General features: G+C 46.2%; 1 protein-coding gene across 2 annotated transcripts in view; it reads right to left on the bottom strand.

The window, feature by feature from the left end:
* PTPRJ (protein tyrosine phosphatase receptor type J) overlaps positions 1-21,600 on the bottom strand; it is a 162,711-nt gene that overhangs the window by 25,834 nt on the left and 115,277 nt on the right. For both annotated transcript variants that reach the window (XM_032360303.1, XM_032360302.1), the window contains exons 4-11: positions 19,931-20,179; positions 18,628-18,852; positions 15,513-15,779; positions 12,804-13,061; positions 8,309-8,566; positions 7,073-7,351; positions 4,779-5,069; positions 523-654 (exon numbers count right to left, since the gene is read on the bottom strand). In XM_032360303.1, the coding sequence (XP_032216194.1) occupies positions 523-654; positions 4,779-5,069; positions 7,073-7,351; positions 8,309-8,566; positions 12,804-13,061; positions 15,513-15,779; positions 18,628-18,852; positions 19,931-20,179 (1,959 nt within the window). The remainder of the gene's footprint in view (positions 1-522; positions 655-4,778; positions 5,070-7,072; positions 7,352-8,308; positions 8,567-12,803; positions 13,062-15,512; positions 15,780-18,627; positions 18,853-19,930; positions 20,180-21,600) is intronic.

Below are 21,600 nucleotides of genomic sequence, written 5' to 3'. Positions count from 1 at the left end.
CACATATGCACGCACGTGTGTGTGTGTGTGTGTGTGTGAGAGAGAGAGAGATAAAGAGAGTTGGTTAACAGACTAACATTCTGTCGCCTGAAAGATCCTGTGTTGTAAAAGAGAACAAAAACCTAGGTCAGAGGTCAGAGCAAAGTACAACCCACAGGCCAGATCCAGCCGGCCACCCATTCTGATAAATAATATTTTAATGGAACAGCCACACTCATTCTTCACGCCCCTTCTGCGGCCGCTCTCACCCCACAGCGCCAGAGTCGGGCAGCTGTGAGAGGGACTGCACGGCCTGCAAAGCTGAAACTATTTGCCATCCAGCCCTTCACAGAAAGTCTGTCAACCCTGACCTAGATCATTGGACAAAGAGCTCACCCACTGCCTTCTGAGCGCCAAAGCGTGGGTGACAGTGTAAAAACAGACATGTGTTTGTATCTCCAGAGTGCCTCAGTGGGCACAGGAATGGGCCCCTGTCACGGCATGGCTCCTGGGCTACTGGAGCCATAACCGACCCCTCCTTACCATTCCCAGTGGTGAGAATCAGCGCATAGGCTTTGATGGGTCCGTGGCTGGCTTCAAAGCCACTGAACTCAACCTTTACGGAATTGTGACTGATGGACGTGATATTCGGGGATGCATCTGGAGAAGGGGGGTCTGAAACAGAACAAAACAAAACATGATCACCCACCATTTAAAACCAAAGAGGGAACAAAATTATTAAGGAGAAGTTTGCTGTAGTGCCTTCAAGCTCTGCCCTTGCTCTGGGAGCGGGGAGGGGGCCTCGGGGAAAGCACATCCGGAGCCAGGGACAGGAAAGGGAAGTAGGGGGCAGAGATGGCAGATCCCCAGCTCCCAACGGCACCTTCAGCATGCCCAGCCACACACCCGGGCAGGCTCCCAGCAGCCTTGTTTGTTGAAGACAACCTGCCTTTGTTATCGTCTTATCATCCTGACCCAGAGAGCCAGGAGGGATGGAGAGCGAGAGAGAGCCTGTGTGGCTGGAACTCTGAGGTGGGAGCTGTCCGCAGTCACCTGCCCACCGCGTGGCCATGGCACCGGACAGTTTGCTTGGCTGAGGACCATGATGGAACAGAGAGACCCGGATGAAAGCAAGGCTGAGGGATGCCTCTGGGTGGCTCAGTCAATTAAGCTGCTGCCTTCGGCTCGGGTCATGATTCCAGGGTCCTGGGATCGAGTCCCACATCCGGCTCCTTGCTTGGCAGGGAGCCTACTTCTCTCTCCACCTCTACCTGCTTGTGCGTGCTCTCTCTCTCTCTCTCTCTCTCTCTGATAAATAAATAAAATCTTTTAAAAAAGGAAAGAAAGAAAGCAAAGCTGACATGGAGAGGATGTGCTTTCTCCTGAGACCTGGCTGTGTTGCTGGTCCATATTCTTCAAACTAAAGTCCTCATTTTTTTTTGCTGGAGTTGCTTTAAAATGCCACCTAGAGAAACCCGACTGATCCCCCTCCCAGAAAAGCCCATGCAGGAACATTCCATGCACAACCTTCACGAGGATGTGCCTCCCCTTTTCTGAACTGAGCTTCTGAAGTCAGCCTCCGAGTTAACGCAAGAGGAAGAAAACGCTGAATTAAAGATGATCCTTCCACACACACACACACACACACACACACACACACGCACACACACACACACGTACTCTCTCTTTACCTAAATCTGTCTCCCACGTACAGTTCGAATGTTTTCATCATTATAGTCAAAATTCAGGGAGACTGAGAAAACTGAACAAAAACACCGCAGCGGGGCTCCCACACTTGGTGCTGCCCAGGGCCACGCAGAGCTGCTCAGCTGCTAAAACATGACCAGACCCAGTTCGGGCGTGCTAGGTGTGTAATCACGGACTGGATGCTGAAGACTGAGCATGAGAAAAGAATGTAAAATAATTCATCAATAATTGACTTTGTGTAGATTACGTGTTGGAATGATGTTTTTAATATATAATATATAATGATGTTTTTATTTTTTTTTAAGATTTTGTTTATTTGACACAGAGAAAGAGAAATCACAATCACACAGAGAAAGAGAAATCACAGAGAGGCAGGCGGGGGGGGGGGGGGGGGGGGTGGAGAAGCAGGCTCCCAGCTGAGCAGAGAGCCCAATGCAGGGCTCAATCCCAGGACCCTGAGATCATGACCTGGGCTGAAGGCAGAGGCTTAACCCACTGAGCTACCCAGGTGCCCCTATAATGATGTTTTTAATATTAAATGTGATTTAAATCAATGTAAGCTCTTCCTTTTTACTTTATTTTTTAAATTTTCATATAGATTTTATTTATTTATTTGAGAAAGAGAGAGTGAGCAAGCACGAGTGGGTGTGAGAGAGGCGGAGGGAGGGAGAGAAGCCGACTCCTAGCTGAGCAGGGGAGCTGGACGCCAGGCTCCATCCCAGGACCCTGGGATCACGACCTGAGCCGAAGGCAGACGCTTAACCCACTGAGCCACCCAGTGCCCCTTTTTACTTTTTTTTTTTTTTTAATGCAGCCCCTCGGAAATGTTAAATGCTGCAAGAGACTCCTATTACTTTCTATAGGGTAGCACAGCTTTGAACCAGGTTTCGGCAACCTCTCAAGTAACTGAGAGAAGTGACCACTTGGGGGCGCTATCCCCATGTCTAATTGTCAACCACCTAGCCAGGCTTCCCAACACAGACTCCGGGGATTCCCCTCAGCTCTTTGCCTGTAAGCTGCCCAGAGGGGACTAGATTGTCAGCGGCATGCTAGCTCATCTACCTGCAGGGCTGGAAATCCTTTCCCTCTCTGCCCTTATCTGAATCCTATGCTCCAGGGACCCCATCTGCCTTACTCACCAGTGTCCCTCACCCCAGGCATAGAGTCAGCAACTAACAAATGACTAGAAGACCATCACTCCAGTTCTCCGAGATTACCCATCCCATACCTCTCAGAAAAAATGCAGCTCCACCTTTATGATAAATAAAGGATATGTTAATTTTGTCTATAAAAGTTCATCTGCGGGAGGGGGGCACCCGCATAGCTCAGATGGTTGAAAGATCAGCTCTTGGTTTCGATTCAGGTCATGATCTCATGGGTCATGAGCTCGAGCCCTGCATCAGGCTCCATGCTCAGCCTGGAGTCTGCTTGAAGATTCTCTCCCTCTGGCCCTCTTCCTCACCCCCCACCCCACTCTCTCTCTCAAACAAATAAATATATCTTAAAGAAAAATTCATCTGAGGAAAGAGAGAGGTACAGATTGAAAAGTAAGAGAATTACTGGACTAAAGAACTGGCTATTATCCAAACCTACCATACTGTTAAGCTTCAGAAACAACTATTTCTGACAAGTTCCTTCTCTTCCCTAGGCACTGCGTATAGCCCTAAAGATATGGAGTCAGATATGGCTTATGTTTCTCAGCAGCTGTAGAGACGACACTAAAACACAGAAACTACAGAGAAGGTTCATTATTTCTGTTGTGTTCTAGACTGCTGCAGAAACCTGAAGGAGTGTGACCCAGGGCATCTGATACAGTTGTGTACTACACAACTTCAAGGAGCCCCATGCACACTGTAGTCCATATGAATGGTGTCCCCTGGAACTGTGTGGTGCACAACCTGAGCAGCCATACATGGCCACCCTCAAGCGGTCTTGCAAACACATGACCTCATCTAATTTGTATAACAATCCTGAAAGCTAGTATTATGTCCGCTTTTTATAACCAAGAAAAACAAGGCTCATAGAGGTTAGGTAGCTCTTCTGAGATCCCATAGCTGGCAAAAGGCAGAACTCAGAATCAAACCCAGGTCTCCCTGTCCAAATCCAAGGCTCTGTGCACAGAACCACTCAAACACTTTCAAGTCAGAGTTCCTGTAGTAAGAGGCCTTTTTTTCTTATTATTACACTCATGGATTCTTTGGAAAATTTCCAGAAACATTCTAATACCCCAAAGGAAACATATACAGGAGTCAAAAGCACAAAACAAGACCAACCCACCAGGCTGATCTAAGACATAACATTGGCAAAGACACTGCAAGGAAAAGACAGGTAAAAACAAAGACGTAAGAAGGAACTTTTTTTCCAAGTACAAAAAATAAGAACAATGAGCATGAAAAGTTTGACTAGTGGGATCCCCTCGACAGGAAGTGATCCCTGTGCCTCAAAATAGGTGGGGAGCTTATCCATATGGATTCTAGGGAAATGGGAATCTTGACTGGATATGTAATCATAGGGAATAAAAGCACTTCTCACTTTTTAAGTGTGATGGTAAGAGCAGTGTGGTTCTTTCAGAAAGGGGAAAGGAACTTCTATCTTGGAGGAATGCTTCCTGATATATTTATAAATAAAGGTATAGAATGACCAGGACTAATCTCAAAGTAATCCAGTCAGGGAAGAGAGGATCTAAATGAAAGAAGATTGGTCAAACTCTGACAAACGTTTAACTGGGTGGTAATGGATATGTGGGTTTCTTTATGCCTCCTTCTACTTTTGTGTATATATGACTATTTCTATGAAAATGTTTTTTGGTAATGCGATCAGGGAACTTACTACTTAAAACATGGCAATGAATTATTCTATAAAACAAAGGAAGCTTTTGGAATACAAAAAAAAGAGTCCCTCTTACTCTGCTTTTTAAGACTAGATTTCTATAGAATTAACAGTCTATGCCAACAAAAACAAGTATTTTAGTAGAAATTGAAAAAGAAATACAGGTTTTTAGGCCACACTTGCAGACCCACTGGGACGGCATTCTCCAGGAGTGACCACAATGCCACCTGCCCCCCCTCCACCGCCACCACCACAAAGCCCACCTGTGATGCCAGTGAGGCAGGTGTTTTGGGCGGGAGACGCCGTCTTGTTGCAGGAAGAGGCAGCGACGCTGATGTTGTAGGAGGTAGAAAAATTCAAACATGTGATTTCTGTCCTGTACTCAGTGCTGTTCTCTGAGGAGCAGTTCTCCAGGTCTGTCACATTTTCCCAAGCTCCTCTGCTGATCTCCAGCCGGAAGCCCGTGTTGGCACCAGGAGGACAGGGCCACTTGAGAATCAAGGTTGGCTCTTTGGGGACCACTTCGCAGTAGAAGAAGGCTACTGGTGCGGGATCTGCCAAGCAAGGACAGCACATCGTGAGAGTCTGGGACTTGTGCCTTGCCAGACACTGGCCCTCAGAGAGCAGCAGAATCCCAGCTCATCTGTAATGCGGAGAGAGCCACGCGGTCCAGTAGAAGAGGCAGAGGCTGACATTGAATCAGGCATCACTGAACTGTGTGACCCTGGCTCAGTCACCCAACTAAGCCTCAACTGCAGGACTGTATGCGGAACTACATGAAATAGTGGCCTCTAGTCACCACGCCGGAAGATGACAGGGCTCCGTGTTGTGGCACAACAGCATGGGAACAGCAAACTCCTTCACCCGCGTCATCTCATCTTGGGGCCCTCCTGACAATCCTTCTGGAAGAGGTAGGGTTAACACCTATTAACTCTGCCGATGTGTCAGCTGAGGCTTCAAGAGGTTACGTTAAGTTGCTAAAGATGATGTGACTGGTAAGCAACAAAGCCAGAACCGGACCCAGGACTTCCAAACCCAAGGCCAGGGTATTTTGTAGACACACAGCATGCTGAATAATCAATGGTAAATGGGATCAGTTTCTTCATCTTTAAAATGGGGTGTCGGGGCTGCCTAGCTGGTTAGTCAGTTAAGCTTCCAACTCTAGATTTTGGCTCAGGTCATGATCTTGGGGTTGGGTATCAACGTACTAAGGGAGAGTATTATCACTACTTCAATGCTGCAGTATTTTGCAGGAGGAAAAACACTAACAAATCACTAGGAGCAGCTCCCACATGCTTCACCGGAGGCCTGAAAAAGTCACCTGCCCAGTGCACACCTACCGCCACAGCTCCTCTTCCAGCCCCCTCCAGTCATAAAGGCTCATGTACGTTTTTCTTTTGCTATCGGTGGCAATTATTATAGCTAAGATAAATGTCAGCATGGAAGCAACCCAAACCGCAAAGGTCAGTGTCTAGACCAGGCAGATGGAGCCCAAGTTAGCAGAAGTGACTCAGAGTTGCCAGGATTTCTTAGCGGCTCCCCATGAGAGGTCAGAGATCATCAAGGTCCCAGCTCCCACACCACCAGGGAGGCTGATCCAATGGGAACCCTCTACTTCCAGATCAGCCTGAACACACTTGCACAGCTTGGTCTAAGGAAGAGAAGGTGTAGGTACAAAGGGGTGGAGAATAAGGGGGTACACAGGTGCCAAGGTGACAAAGGGCCAAGCAGATCTGTGAGCCGAAGCACTCAGAACCACCTGTAAAACACTCCCTGGGTCCCTCTCTGAAGCTCCCTCAGTTAAGCATAAGCTACCCTTCTCTTTGTAGCACTATTTACATTGAGAGATAAGGATCAAGACAGGTGAAAAGGCTGAGCATCCATTTTAACAATATTCTTTCGATCTTCTTCAATGGGGAAACCAAACTATGAACTACAAGCCTGGATGGTATCCATTTCCTGGCCCATTGCCTCTCAGGCCTCACCATCTGCCCATCCATCGCCCCCTTGCTCCCATTGGTCCACTCCCGCCATTCTGGCCTCCTGATCTTCCTTCAACCCAGTGGGCATACTCCAGCCCCAGGGCCTTTGCACTGGCTGTTTCTCTGCCTCATGCTCTATGTCCTGACAGTCATATGGCTGGCTCCTTCACTTCCTTCAGGACTTTGCTGAACAGTAGTTACCTTTTCACTGGGGCACCCTAGATAAACATCTCATCTCCCCCTTCCTTCTACTTTCCCTCTGCCCAGCAGTAACTGTCATCTAATAACTTACTTATTTATCTTGTTTATTATCTGTCTTCCCCACCAAAATAAAAATTCCAGGAAGGCAGGGACTTGGGTGTCATTTAACAGCACTTGGCATATAGTAACTGTTCAATAAATCCCTGAGGGAAAAAACGATAAGAATAACTAGACAGCACTAATAAGCTCATAGGATATCTCAAAGAGATCAGTGTATTCCGTACAACGCGAAACTTACTAAAGTCTGTAGAGGACCTACCTGCAAGGTCAGCACCACCCAGGAAAGTGTCCAAGTGCCACCTGAGGCTACTCACCTGTACAGAATGACTGCCGGCTCGGTGACAGGGACCAGGTTGCATTCCCAACTTGGGTGAAGATGTCCACCATGTATACCGACCCAGGTATTAACTCAGTGATGGTGGCATCGGTAACACCCATGTCCGTGATGAGTTCTCTTGCATGGCTGGAACTTCCATCCTTCTTAATAAAAAGGTGGTAGGTGTACATATCGGAATCTTCATCTAAGTTCTGCCAAATTAAGGTTGCTGCTGTGGTGTTGGTACTTATTTCAATGTTGGATACAATGCTGGGCCCTTCATTTCAACAACAACAACAACAAAACAAAAAAAAAAAAAAAAAAAAAGGCATGGATTAGCCCTGAATTCCAAGACTAGTTTATTTACTTCCTCTAAAAAACAGGCTGATCCCTTTGGGACTGAATAAATAAAGCTAACATTTGCTGACTCAAACAACAGAAGTCTTCTTCCCAAAAAGACCTTCAGAAAATAATCATACAGATTAAATCTCAGAAAAAAAATCCTTTTTTACTGCTTTTAATTATCTGAAATATATTTTCCAAATATAATTTCCTATCTGTTTTGGAAGTCTGATTAAGGAAAGAGAAAAATATACTAAAAAGATAACACACACTACCATGTCTACCATATAAGTTAGATCAAACATGAGCAAGACACCTGAAGTACCTGGGTGGCTCAGTGGGTTAAGCCTCTGCCTTTGGCTCAGGTTATGATCTCAGGGTCCTGGGATCAAGGCCTGCATTAGGCTCTCTGCTCAGCAGGGAGCCTGCTTCCTCACCCCTGCCCCTCTCTGCCTGCCTCTCTGTCTACTTGTGATCTCCCTCTCTGTGTCAAATAAATAAATAAAATCCTTTAAAAAAATAAATAAATGTTTAAAAAGACACCTCCCTTACTGCTCCTCATGTGAGCAGTATCTTCTAATGGAATCATGACAAGGTGACCCTCCTCTAGCCTGTACTCCCAAGGAATGAATGAAACACTTATGTCACCCATGCTTATCAGATCACTTTCTGCTTCTAAAAACAAACCCAGGTTCACATGGCTCAGTAGCAACACTGAGAACAGCAGAATCTCTGCTGTTTTCTGATGTTTTCCACTTAAGCAGCTTCCTACTCTAGCAGGAACCTGGAAACACAGTGGTCCCTTCCCCACTGTTTAGCCAACGCTTCCGTCCCACCCTCCAGGAGAGAGTCGGGGAGAATAGTCCTTGACCAGGCATCTTAAGAGACTTACTTGTGTACTGTGCAGTGAAGTCAGAATTCCCCACGATGTGGTCCACTTCTGGAAAGATCGTGATGTTATATAAGGTGCCTGGAACCAAGTCCTTGAGAGTGATCGCTTTGTGAGAGCTGTATGTCCTGTTAGAGCCGTACTTGGACTGTATGTCCAGGTAGTAGGTATAATCAGAAACATTATCTGTATTCTGCCACTCCAACTCCATTTCGGTTGTGGTGACATTGAGCACACGGATGTCAAAGACCACACTGGGGTCTGGTTGGAAGAAAGAAAGAGAAAAAGAAGTCTGTCAAGGACCATTATAATGCCCACCTTGATTTCAAAATGTCAAGAGAACTGTTCTTTTGCCATCAAAGCCTCAAATGAGTTCACAAAAGGTAAATTCCAAAACAAGGGGGAAACACACACACTCATTTCTTTCAGGAATTTTGGCTCTTCCATAGCACAGATGAATGTGCCAATTCATCTGCCAGTTCTCTGGTCTTCTGCTTTTGCCCTAAAAATGCTCCCCCCTTCAGGGGTCTTCTGGAGTGGAAAAGTTCGGTTTCCTGATCTGAGTGCTGATCACCAGATGGGTTCAGTGTGTGAAAATTCATCAAACCATGCACTTAGGCTGTGTATGTTTTTCAGGATGTATCCTGTATCTTGATAAATAGGCTTTTGTTTTTTAATCATTTCCTCAAAAGAAAACATCTTCCTGTAAGAGAACAGCTGAAATGCAGAGTTGACATTCGCTAGGTTGGGGGGAATTTGAGGACGGGGTGAAGGAAAAACACATACACACAGTCCAGCCTCGGAGCTGGGCTCAGAAGAGAAGTGTCCCTCGGGACCCCGCTCTGCCCACCTCGCCTCTACACACCAAACCAGATATAATATGAATGCACAGATCAAGGCCCAGAAATAAGGACACAAGAAGAGCGTCTCTTCTGCCCTTGCTTTCAGCACACTTCTCTCTTCACCTGGGAACCGAGGTCACCTCTAATGAGAGGAACTGAGTGGCAGAAGGGACAGAAGAGAGAAAGAAATATTTTCACTGTAAAACATTTTGTGGGGAGGGGGGTTATCATTATTTTGTACCACCTGCATGCACTCCCTTCCAAAAAAAATTTTTTTTAGATTTTATTTATTTATTTGAGAGAGAGTAAGAGCAAGAGCACAAGCAGGAGGAGCAGCAGAGGGAGAGGGAGAAGCAGGCCTGATGAGTGAGCAGAGAGCCTGCCGTGGGGCTTGATCCCAGGATCCCGGGACCATGACCTGAGCTGAAGGCAGGCACTTAACTGATGGAGCCATCCAGGCACCCCCCCCAAAATTTATTTTTTTAAGTGTGTTCTCCTTAAAGGGAGGTAGCTTTGAGAGGCTTCTTTCCCTACCACCAAATCCCCGATATCAAAGGGATGCCACAGAGACCATAAAAGAAAACCATTATCTATAAAGATAGAAGAATCTATAAATAATCTAAATATCCCACAAAAAGAGAAGGGCTTTATAAACTGTGGCCTGGCTACCAAATGAAACATTCTACAGCCACTAAAAACATGAAGACCATTAAAAAAAAAAAAAGTTCACCTACAAAATACAATGATTTGTATAATAATCACACATAAACAAAACCTGTGACCGTGGACACAGATGTGAAAACAACGCAGCTGCGTTAGAAGAGTGGAGTTATTCTTTTTTTTTTTTTTTTAAAGATTTTATTTATTTATTTGACAGAGAGAAATCACAAGTAGGCAGAGAGGCAGGCAGAGACAGAGGAGGAAGCAGGCTCCCTGCTGAGCAGAGAGCCCGATGTGGGGCTCGATCCCAGGACCCTGAGATCGTGACCTGAGCCGAAGGCAGCGGCTTAACCCACTGAGCCACCCAGGTGCCCCAAGTGGAGTTATTCTTAATTCCTTTCCTTTTGATGGTGGTAAAATACACATGATATTTATTATTTTAACCATTTGTAAATATACAACTCAGTGGCATTAAACACACTCACAATGTTGTGTCACCAGCATCACCACTATACCCAGAACATTCCATCACCACCAGCACACACGCTGTTCCCATTAAACAGCAACTCTTCTCTCCTGGTAACTTCTAATCTAGTTTCGTCTCTATGAACTTGCCTATTCCAAGAACCTCTTGGAAATGGAAACATATAATATTTGTCCTTCTGTGTCTGGCTTCTGTCATGTAGCGTAATGTTCCAGAGGTTTTTCTACATTGTAGCAGGTACCAGGATTTCATCCTTTTTATGGATGAATAATATTCTATTGTGTGGATATACCATATTTTGTCTATCCACTGCTCTGCTGATGGATACGTGGTTGCTTCTGCCTCTTAGCTATTGTGAATCATGCTACTACAAACCGGTGTCCAGGTAACTCAGTCCCATATGGTCATATATGATTGGAATTGCTAGATCATATGGTATTTGTTTCCCTTCTCCAAATTGCCTATAATGCCATTATACTGATTTTAATAATAAGTTGTTCAATAATAGAATGGCAATCCCCTAAGAGACTAACGCCTTGTTAGAACTCTTCTTGATTTCCATTCATGAGACTCAATGACAGGCTACAGTACAGGACATGCCTTCTCCTCAACCAGCAGTCCTAAATGGCTTTGCAGCTGCACCGTATCAAAGTGTTAGTCTGCACTCTTCACTAAAACCTCACTCTTCAAAGCCAGACAGAGGCGAGCACCCTACCTTGTCGCTCTGGGCCAGTTATCAAGCTCACAGAACTCCCATTCCCTACATTGGAAAATAGGTTAACAGTACCTACTTCATGAAGTTGTGATAAAAAATTTTAAATAAAGGATGAGAGCCCAGCACTCTGCAGACCCCCAATATGTTTAACTATTGTTCCATTAAGTTCTGGTTCTTGGCAAGTCAAGCAATATCCAGGGTCCCCCACCATAGTGATCCTCATCACTAGCAACATCCTCAAAAGAAGAAAAGAAATATATGTAGACATTAAGACCCCATCTCAACAGTTTAATCTAAAATTCAGAGTTGAAAAGGAATTACTACCTTTCGTCTGAGGAATGTACGGTAGCAGTTCCTTATTTTGGAAACAGATCTTCCAAGTAATTAGCAATGTCTTAACCCAACCAACAGAGTTGAAGAAACCCACACAAGGAAAGTCTCAAAAGCCCAACTGATTTCATGTGTAGCTAAGGGAATTAGTCTCATTTCTTTATTCTTCCCCTCTCCATAAAAGTTTTCAATTCTCCTACAATCAAAGATCAAAGAATAGTGTGTTTTTCAAACTTCCCAAAAAAAAAAAACATTTCAAATTTTAAAAACAACAGAAATGAGCATTAAGTTGTTTTCATGAGATACTTCCATCGATATCATTTAGCCTTAAAGAACAATGTTGTTCATGAAAGACTGTAAATAATCTGCTTGTCCAACGAAAGAGGAATACTTAAGTAATTTACAATATATCCAGATCAGTGGTTCTCAGACTTTTCAATCTCAGGACCCTTTACCTTCTTAAGAGAATTTTTTAAAAGAGAATTTTTATTTATATAGGCTATATTTATATTTACAGTATTAGAAATTTTTTAAATGAGGGAATTTTTAAAACATAATACACAAGCCTAAATTCCATTAGCCACCAGAGTGATGATGTCATCCCTTGTCATATAGCATCTGGAAAACTCCAATGTACACTCATTATGAGAGAATAAAAGTAAAAGAGCCAAATATCACCTTAGCAGCATTATGATAATAATAATATCTTGTCAACCTCTTGAAAGAACCTAGGGAACTCTCAGGGATCCCTGGATCACACTTTGAATACCAATGATCTATCCCAGGGATCAACCAAGCTTTTCTTTAAGGGCCACAGAACAAATATTTTAAGCTTTATGGGTCAGATATTTTCTGATGCAACTACTCATTTCTAGCACAAAAGAAGTCATAGACAATATGTAAATATATAAGCATGGTTGTGTTCCAATAAAACTTTATTTATAAAAACAGGCAGTGGGCCAGATTTGGCCCATAGGCCATTATTATCTGTTGACCTTTTATTTAGACAATGGAATGCCAGGCAGGTATTAAAACTATCCTGTAGAAATATTTATATTGAAAGGGAAAAATATCCATAATAAGCTGATAAGTAGAAAAAGGCATATTATAAAACCATGTAAATAGGATGACTTCAATATTTGTAAAAGAAAAAATATGCTATACACACACACACACCTGTATATATCTTAAAATTGTAAAATCGTAAAAGTTATCAGTAATTATTTCATACACCAAAAAACACACCAAAAATTATCAGTGATTATTTCTGGTTGATAGTTTACTCTGTGATTTTCTTCTTTTTGCTTGTGTATTTTATACAATGAATATGCATTACTATCATTATACATTTTTTAAAGATTCTTCTTAGATGAAAAGAAAAGCAATATTTGGAAAACTTGGATGTTACAAATTACACTGATTTCCTTTAAGGAACGGTTCTACAGAAAACACAGTCTGCTTGCTTACCAGTGCTATTGCAGACTCTCTGGGGATCCCCTTCAGTCTCATTTGGTCCTCTCGGAAATATGTCAAAAACATACATAGTTCCAGGGGATAAGCCACCAATGACAATACTTTGGTGAGTGGTGGTGTTCTCCTGAGATTCTCCAGTTCCATTCTTTGTGGTAATTATCTTAAAGAAATCCGAGTCATTGCTGCTCCAAGCTAAGCCAATTGCCGTCGGGCTAACACTCGTCACTCGAAAGTCAGAAACCGGACCAGGGGCTGAGGGGAGAAAGTAAACAAGTAGATTAAGAACCTATTTCTCCAGAAGACAAGAGGGACTGAACGTCACAAAAATATTTCTACTGAGATTAAATTGCACACTTGGGACACCTGACCTGTCTTTTTCTCTTCTTTGTATTACCATCTACAACACAAGCCCCTCAGAAACTGGTATTTCTGGCCACTGAGAAAACACTTGATTACAAGAACACAGAAACTGCTTTTGGGTTGTAAGAAGTCATTCACCGGAAATAAATGAATCTCTGCTTAGGGACATGCAGCAGAGGCTGCTGTTGACTGCTAAAACCAATTCCCTACCCTGCTTTTTCCCTTAGTCATACAGCCCTAGATTTTTAGCCCTGTACATCGCCATCAGAAATAAAGACTACACTTCCCAGCCTCCCTTGCTGCTAGATGAGCCATGTGGCTAAGTTTTTGCCAATGGGATGTGAGTGGAAATACTGTCTGACTTCTAGGACGGTATCATGAAAGCCTGGAGCGGTATCTTCTGCTCCTCCCCCTCCTTATAGCTGAAATGTAGATGCAATGGCTAGAGCTCAAGCTGCTTAGCTCTAGAACCAACACTGTGGCTGCTGATCCCAGACTACAGCTCAGAACATACATTCCTGGAGCTGCTGTGACAAAGCTGGACCCTTAGGGTGGGAATCATTCATGGGTCCTAGCCTAAAGCCAGCTCCCCAGCTGTTATGACTTGAATTATGTGTCTCCCTCAAAATTCCTGTGTTGAAGTCCCAACCCTCTGTACCTCAGAATGTGAGGTACATTTGGAGAAAGGGTCTTTAACAAGGTAATTAAAGTAAAATGAGGTCATCAGCTGGAGTCCTTATAAGAAGAAAAGATTAGGACACAGATATGCATGGACCAAAAGACAACCATGTGAAGATTCAAGGAGAAGCAGCCATCTACAAGCCAAGGAGAGTGGCCTCAGAGAAAATCCCCCACGCATCACCTTGTTCTCGGTCTTCTTACCTCCAGAACTGTGAAAAATAAATTTCTCTTGTTGAAACTCCCCAGTCTTTGGTATTTGGTCATGGCAGCCCTAGAAAAATAACATACCAACCCTCCCAATAATTCTATTAGCCCTCATTTCCCAGGATTAAATTCCTTTTGGCTTAAAAAAGGCTCATAGCTTGTGTTTCCTGCAATGGAGCCCCCTGGCTAGCACTCCACCATCCCCTCCTGCTGGGCACTGGGCTTCTTTTATGATGACAAAGAAATAGACTTTTATTTTGTTTAAGCCATGCAAACTTGGGGAGATTTTTATTACTCACAGCTAAACATAATCCTAACTAATAAAGGGAATAAACAGTAAAAAATGTAAAATATGGAGAAGTGAAAGCAAATTCCCATTTACCCCAAAAAGCCAGTCCAGAAGACACTTGTAAAAATGCCTAAGGTGTGGGGGTGCCTGTATGGTTCAGCCAGTTAAGAGTCGATAAATCCGACTCTTGATTTTGGCTCGGGTCTTGAGCTCAGGGCTGTGGGTTTGAACCCCACCTTGGACTCCACACTGGGCATAGAGCCTACTTAAGATCCTTTCTCTCCTTCTCCCTCTGCTCCTCCCTTCCGCTCTCCCCTAACCTCACCCCCTCTCTAAAAAAGAACAACAACAACAAAAAAAAAACAAAAAAACAAACAAAAAAAAACCCTCCTAAGATATGTTTCCTAGGAAACAACAGACACCCAAGTGAAGCACTCTGTGAAACAAGCCCTGGATCCAGAGCCAGGCACGGGTTTTTGCTCTGCACTTGCTACCTAACTCTGTGGCCTTGGGCAAATCATTCAGCTGTGCTGGGCTGCAGCTTTCTCATCTCTAACACTGGGATCCTAAAGCCCTGGACATGGTACAATACTGATACTATTGTACTATATACTGCTGGTACACCATTATTGTTTTCTTTTAAATACTGGACCTCCTTCAGAACAGAAAACTTTTTATTTGCTGTTTATCATCTTATCTTTAAGGCAGAGTTAAGTAAAAAAGGATGAGCTATATCTGTACCCTGCTTCACAATAATGTCAGTACCCGGAAGACAAAGGGACGTGAGTATGCAGGTTCTTTTTGTCTCCGTGCATCCATGTGACTCCACCGCTCTAGAATAGTCATGACAAGCCCAGCTGGAGTCTAATCCCACCTCTGCCACTTACCAGGTGTGATACCCGCCTACAGCATCTCTCTCAGCCGTGGCTTCCTTGTCCGTAAAATAAGGCTAATGCCAACCATGCCAAAGATTTGTGAACGTCCCCTGAGAGCTCAAGGAATGCTCAGCACATGGGGAGGGTCCGTCAACAGTCGCCAGTACTACAGTGCACATCCGGAAGGAGGTAAGAGTCCCTGTGGACTCCCACACTGAGCCCTGCTCTCCTTGAGGGCAGGAAAGCAGATAGCAGGCAGGCAAGAAAGTTTAGCAAAGCAATGAGGGAACTCACGGGTGTACACTTGGAGGAAACCCGACACGCCTTCAGAACCGTTTTGAAGGAAAGGGCGCACGGTGATGTTGTACAAGGTACTTGACTTGAGTGAAGGGATGTTGACCCAAGTCTCACTGGTGTTGAGGTTAAAGGAATCCATCGCCCCAGCAACCTGGATCTCATAGGTATAGACAGAGGACGCCTCATCATCGTTGATTTTCCAGGTCAGGGTCATGTTGGTCGCACTGATGTTCACAACTTCAATGTCAAAAACTTGACTGGCCGCTGTGAAGACACAAGAGAAGTTAACAGTAACCAGAATGGCCAAGCCAGAGAGAGAAACCCCCATCGGGGCATGCCAGCTAATGTAAGAAGGGCTCTCAGCGACTGTGCCTTCCTCTCCCTCACCAGGTACCCACAGCCACAACACAACGTCTGCAGGGGCCCCAGCAAATGTCAGGCGTCATCATCATCATCAATGAAAAACAACCTGGCCAACTGCAACAGCACAGTCCGTCTTCATTTCTTCTTGGGAGTTTACTCTTAGAGCTAAGACGGCCCCTCAAACAAGAACACGGACTCTACTCAGGCCTGCGCCCGTGCCGGGCTGACCCAGAAACCCCCTCAAGCAGCTATCCCTCCAGAATGAACTCTACAGGATCAGTTAAGGATCACACGCTTCAGCAGGAGGCGGGCCCAGGTTCCAAGGTTAGTTCTGCATTAACAGCCGGATAGATCTTGGGAAAATTACTTGAGCTCAGTTTCCTCATCTGTCAAAGTGGGATAACACTCCTAACCTCAAGAAGAGAGAACACAGAGCTCACCCCACACTCGCAATCCATCCTCCATCCTTCTACGGCCTGCTTTGTGTCCCGGGAGGCTGCCTCCTACACCCTGCATCCCTGGGATTGGGGGGGGCGGGGAGGCCCTGCCTGACGGCCTGGGATCGGGTTCCACCTGCCAACCTGGTAAGAGATGACTTCCTACCATGACTAGTCTCAGGGGTCTTGGCAATGCTCTGATGATTTCCTGAACTCCATCCCACCTAACTAGGCACTTGAAAAATGCCTGGTATGATACATGTATATGTGTGCATACTTATACGTACATATGTATGTGTCTACATATATACATACACACACACATGCCACATAGAGAGGGTGAAGGTTACTATAATTCTTATTTATCAAGTGCTAGGACAGTTTGACACAAACCATGTGTGTATTCATATGACCGAGAACCTAAAGCACAATCACTATCACTTTAATTCTGCTCAAACTACTTTAAAAGCAGGGAACCCAAGACCCACACTAATCCACAAAACTCCTTTCAGCAAATCAGGCAAAAGGTCATTGGGTGGATCCAGCTCTGGGGTACAGTGCTTGGCAAGGGGCCCATTCACCCTCTTGCACAAGCATCTTGCGTGTCGGACAGCTCTACCACTGTCAAAGGCACCCCCAGAGGGTCCACTCCTCCCCCTCCTCCGACCTGACCCCCACTCCAGACACCAAGCCCTCCCACCTGCCGACCTGCTGGGTCCCTGAGGGTCCCTGGAAGCCAAGCCGCCTTTCCTACAGGTATACCCTCCTCTCTCCACCCACACAGTAGCATCCCCACTAGAAGAAAGGAGGGCACGAGTGGACCCTCCTTCAAGGCAGATGCCAGGAAAAGCAAGAATTCTTTACAGACACCACCCGTCATAGGCATCCTGCCAGGAACAAGGCCTGTGCAAGGAACATGGCCAGGCCAGCCACTGCCCCTGAGTACTCTGCAGCATGTCTCTGAGAGAGACACCCAATTCTTAAGCTCCTGATCACATCTCCCTAGGAAGGAAATCAAGCCCTGCGGAATTACCGGGGCCTGGAACCGTCACCGACTCCCTGTGCCTCTCTCTACCTCCATACCTCCGTATCAGCGACCTGCACCTTCACGCACGATGTTGCCTCAACGGACATGACTTCCTCCCTCTCTCTGTTTATCCAAATGCTATTCTCTCTTCAAAGCAAGTTCAGATCCTGCCTGCGGCAGAGGCCTTCCCTTGGGATTTGATGTGAGAATCGTGCTCCACCTTCCGATGTCCAGAGCCCTCAGTGGGCAGCTGCCGTGGGCAGCGGCCACGTGTTGCCTCTGCAGCACCCAGTGCCCTCTTCCCAACAGCACCCCAACCCCCCTTGATGGGAGGAAGTGCCTGTTGGCCATGTAAAAGCTGGGGGACAGCGCTCCCTTCCCCAACACAGCCACCCAGAAAGCAGGAATGGGATACCCTCTCCATCGTGGGACTTCGCTCCTGGTACAGTGTGATCCAGCGTTCCCGAGTTTCCTGGATCTAGTCTTATCTTTTGCCCTGTGTCCCCCAGCCCCCACCCCATCCCTCCATCCTATGGGTCTCTGGCAGCCTTTGAGAACAGGTATATTTTTGGATCAGGTAACCAGAGTTAGTTCACGTCGCCTCGGCCTGGTCCCCAAGGGTGACGCTTCTTGCAGCATTTATTCCCGGGCCCACGGGGCCTGACACATGCCTCTCGGTGCACGTGCATCTCCCTCAACTCCCCGTCTATACCCAAATGCCATCAGGGAGGAACCGCGCATTTCTTTGCTCCCCCATCAGCACCAAACCAAAACACCCCCAAACACTGGTGAGTGTGCAGAGCAGAAGCACCACTGAACTCTAGGTAGGACATCACGACGTAAATGTCAACGAGCTTCAGCAGGGAGGTCATATGCATTCCAAGGCTGGGCCAGAAAAATAAAAAACTTGTTTTCTCATCCGATGGAGAAAATCTTTAGCCAACAATGACAACACGAACACCTATTAATAAGAGAAAACTAGGACACGACTTTGTCCCCCAGGTTCGTGTGCAAAGGCACAAAAGAAAGACACGAGGTGGCACCTGGCGTCTGCACATAGTAGCAGCTCCCGACACGCTTTCCTGAGCTGGAAGAAGGAGGCGTCTTGGCTGCAGAGGGAAGAGGAAACTCACTGCAACTGCTCTGTCCAAAACCTCTTCCAGAAAACGCCCTCTGACAACCAAACCGCTGGTGAGGCAAGAGAGAACTGCAAACCAGAATCCCAGAGGACAAAACTTGGGGCCAGAACACTCTGGCTGAAGACATTCCACAACATTCAACGTACCTGTCCTGAAAGTTACGCTTTGGGGTTGCCCTTCTCCACCCCCGGCTGCTTGAGGATACACGGTGGCCTTGTACTGCGTGTTGGGCTTCAGCCCGAAGAGCCACACTTCCGTGTTTCTGGTCAGAGGATGGTGAGAAGACGGGTCTGTGGAACTGAGGGTGTACCCATACACCAGGGCAGTGGGCGTCCTGGGCGGCGGGAGGGCGCCCTCTGTGTTGCTGGCATCTGTTTCAAACACAAAAGTCAAATACACTCACTGCCACAGAAGCCCAGCCCTGTCCCCCTGCAGCACCCCCCCCACCAGAGGACACCTCAAACTCTGCCCTTCCTTCCCTTGAGAGAGAGACATCCTCCTACAAAGGCCCCAATCTCAGGCAGGCATTTTATTTTCTACTTTTATCCCAGGGACCACCAGACAACTGTGCTTCTCCTTCCAACTTGACTGTTTGCCCCTTTTCTCAGGAAATCGTCTCCCACCCAGCTCCAAACGTGGTCCTCCAGGGACAGCCACGGGACTCAAACCCAGAGAGTCAGAGCCCACTCTAGAAATATCTCCTTTTCTGATAGGGGGTGACACGGGGTACCTGTGGGGAACCATGTCTCCCAGAGCTGTGTGACGGGAGCCACTCTGAGAACGAGGTTGCTAAAGAAGGAAACAGGAAGCGGAACTGGGAGTCCCCTCGTCTCTTTCCTCAAGGCCTTGCTGCCCACCGTGGGAAAACAGACACAAGCCAGTAAGTTGCTCTTCCAGCTCAAGCTACTTGAAGTCTGGCTCCTGTCACTTGCAGTCAAGAATCCTAACACCCACTGTGCAGTCCTGTTTCCTTAAGTGTAAAACGGGGATTAAGTATGTGTTCTCAATCCACAGGGTCACTTCTGAAAACGCTTAAAATCTGCAAATGACTACACCACTGGCATTGCAGACGATGTCTGCTAGACTTGCCTGCTAAGTGTCCCTGTCCTCAATGGGCATGGCAAGTTCCTCTGATGGCCCTGCTCACGTAAACACATCTGTTGTTCATTCGGTGGAAAGCTGAAAGAGCTCGTGGAGCCGGCTCCTTTCCGGGATGCCAGACTCAAAAACTTTCAACCCCCATTACCATTCCGAGCCCCAGCGATCTGACCTATAAAATAAGAACATCTCTCTACCTTCTTCATATAAATGAAGGGTCAAACTAAAATGTGGAGGAAAGCCCTCAATAAATTCTAAAACTCTATAGAAATGTAAGAACGACACTTCTTAGCAGTCATGGAAAATCAAATCCAGAAAGGCAGATAAGAAGGACACACTTTGGTAACTCACCTAAGCCACTGTCTGTGACCGAGGGCTTTCTCTGTTCATTTGGTTCTGCAAGTGTCAGGGTGACATTGTGTGGAATCCCTGGTTTCAGGCCCGAGATATTGGCCACTAAGTCTTGAGTCAACTCCTTAGGACTCCCAACACCTTCAAGGAGCAGCCGGTAGGTGGAAGTACCATTGCCAGTCTCCCAGGTAAGAGCAGCCTTTGTCACCCCCACGAAGGAATCTTGAAGACCAGAGACTGGACTGGGCTCTATTTGAAAAACACACAGTGGACATTGATGGAACAATGGGCAGTCACCTTTCATTAGGAATGACTGGGGCCACTGAGGTTCTCACTAACAATACTTTCTTGATATCAGGGCCCAGGGCAAATCCGTCATTTCACAGCAGGAAAAAGTAGATATAGCATGACGGGGAATGAAGGATACACCCACAGCCCAGGATTTTTAGGATCTGTAGTATTCCCCTCCACAGTTCACTTCAACAGTGGTGTGACACTCTGAAATTGTCCTCAAAATTGACAAACAGCAGCATTTAATCATATTTGTTTAGGGCATGGGGACAAGGCAGGAAACAAAGTGATTTTTTACTATTTCTAAAGGTCCCAATTCAAGATAACAACAAAAATAATGCCATCTCAGAGCACCTAGACATTTCAACTAAGGAGCTCATTCCTGTGTTCCAACCCAAAGGTGCTTTGGAAGATTTCCGATCCATCGCCCCACCATTCTGTCCGTCACCTGATTTGGCTTGCTGTAACATAAACCAGCCATTTCGGTCAACGTGACATCCACTCCCTTCATTCTGGAGATGGCAAGGTAGACACACTGAGAGGAGGAGTGACTGGCTCAGGGGCACACATCACGGGTGGAATCGGGGAAATCAGAACCCAAGGCTCCGGCGCTGATCCCATGAGGTCCTCGGAGTGCTGCGGGTACAGCAAACCCTGCCTGAGGTCTGCCGGGGTGGCACCAGAGGCCATGGTGGGCTCTGAAGTGAGCTAATCTGCTGTGATTCTACCCTTCACGCCAAACATTTTGAGCTCAAAGATTCCTAAATGGGGTCACTCCTGTGTCCTTTTTCTTTTGAAAAGAAATGGAACAGCCATCAAGTAGCCAGAGGAAGGACTCTGGGTAAGGGGTCCCAGCTTTTGCACACTATTGTGCTCTGGGCCCGGGCTCCCTCCGTGCCCGCCACTTCCTGCTCAATAACCAAGCCCTCAGATGATACCTCGGTATTACAACGCCTCGGCATTACAGTTTGTCACGGTGGCCCTCAGGCTTACTACGAGGACAGGATACTGTATTAAGAACAACTAAGCACATAGTACATGCTCAGCAAATAGTAGCTGATGAACGAAGCCTTGTCCCTGGGACTTTCAGACAGAGTGAGGACACTCAGCTCCTGGGCTGGCTCTTTCTTGCCACCTCTCAACCTCCTCTTTCCTAGGGACACCGGTGCTGTGTTCCCTTGTCCCCATTACCATTGCTGAATTCCGTCATCTTCCTCCTCCTCCTCCATGCTCTTCCTCTTCTGCCTGCCCTCTCCTCCTGCTCTTCTCTCTTTCATAATATAGCAAATCTCTATTATACAGTTTTTTGCCTCTAAAACTCTGCTCTGAGGAGCTCCGAGAGTTTTTCTGAAGGCATCTGTGATACCCCATCCCTGTAG

This window comes from Mustela erminea, chromosome 9 (genome assembly GCF_009829155.1).
Source record: "Mustela erminea isolate mMusErm1 chromosome 9, mMusErm1.Pri, whole genome shotgun sequence".
Lineage (NCBI taxonomy): Eukaryota > Metazoa > Chordata > Mammalia > Carnivora > Mustelidae > Mustela > Mustela erminea.
The sequence above is the reverse complement of the archived record's forward strand: the minus strand, read 5'-3'. Positions and strand labels throughout refer to the sequence as shown.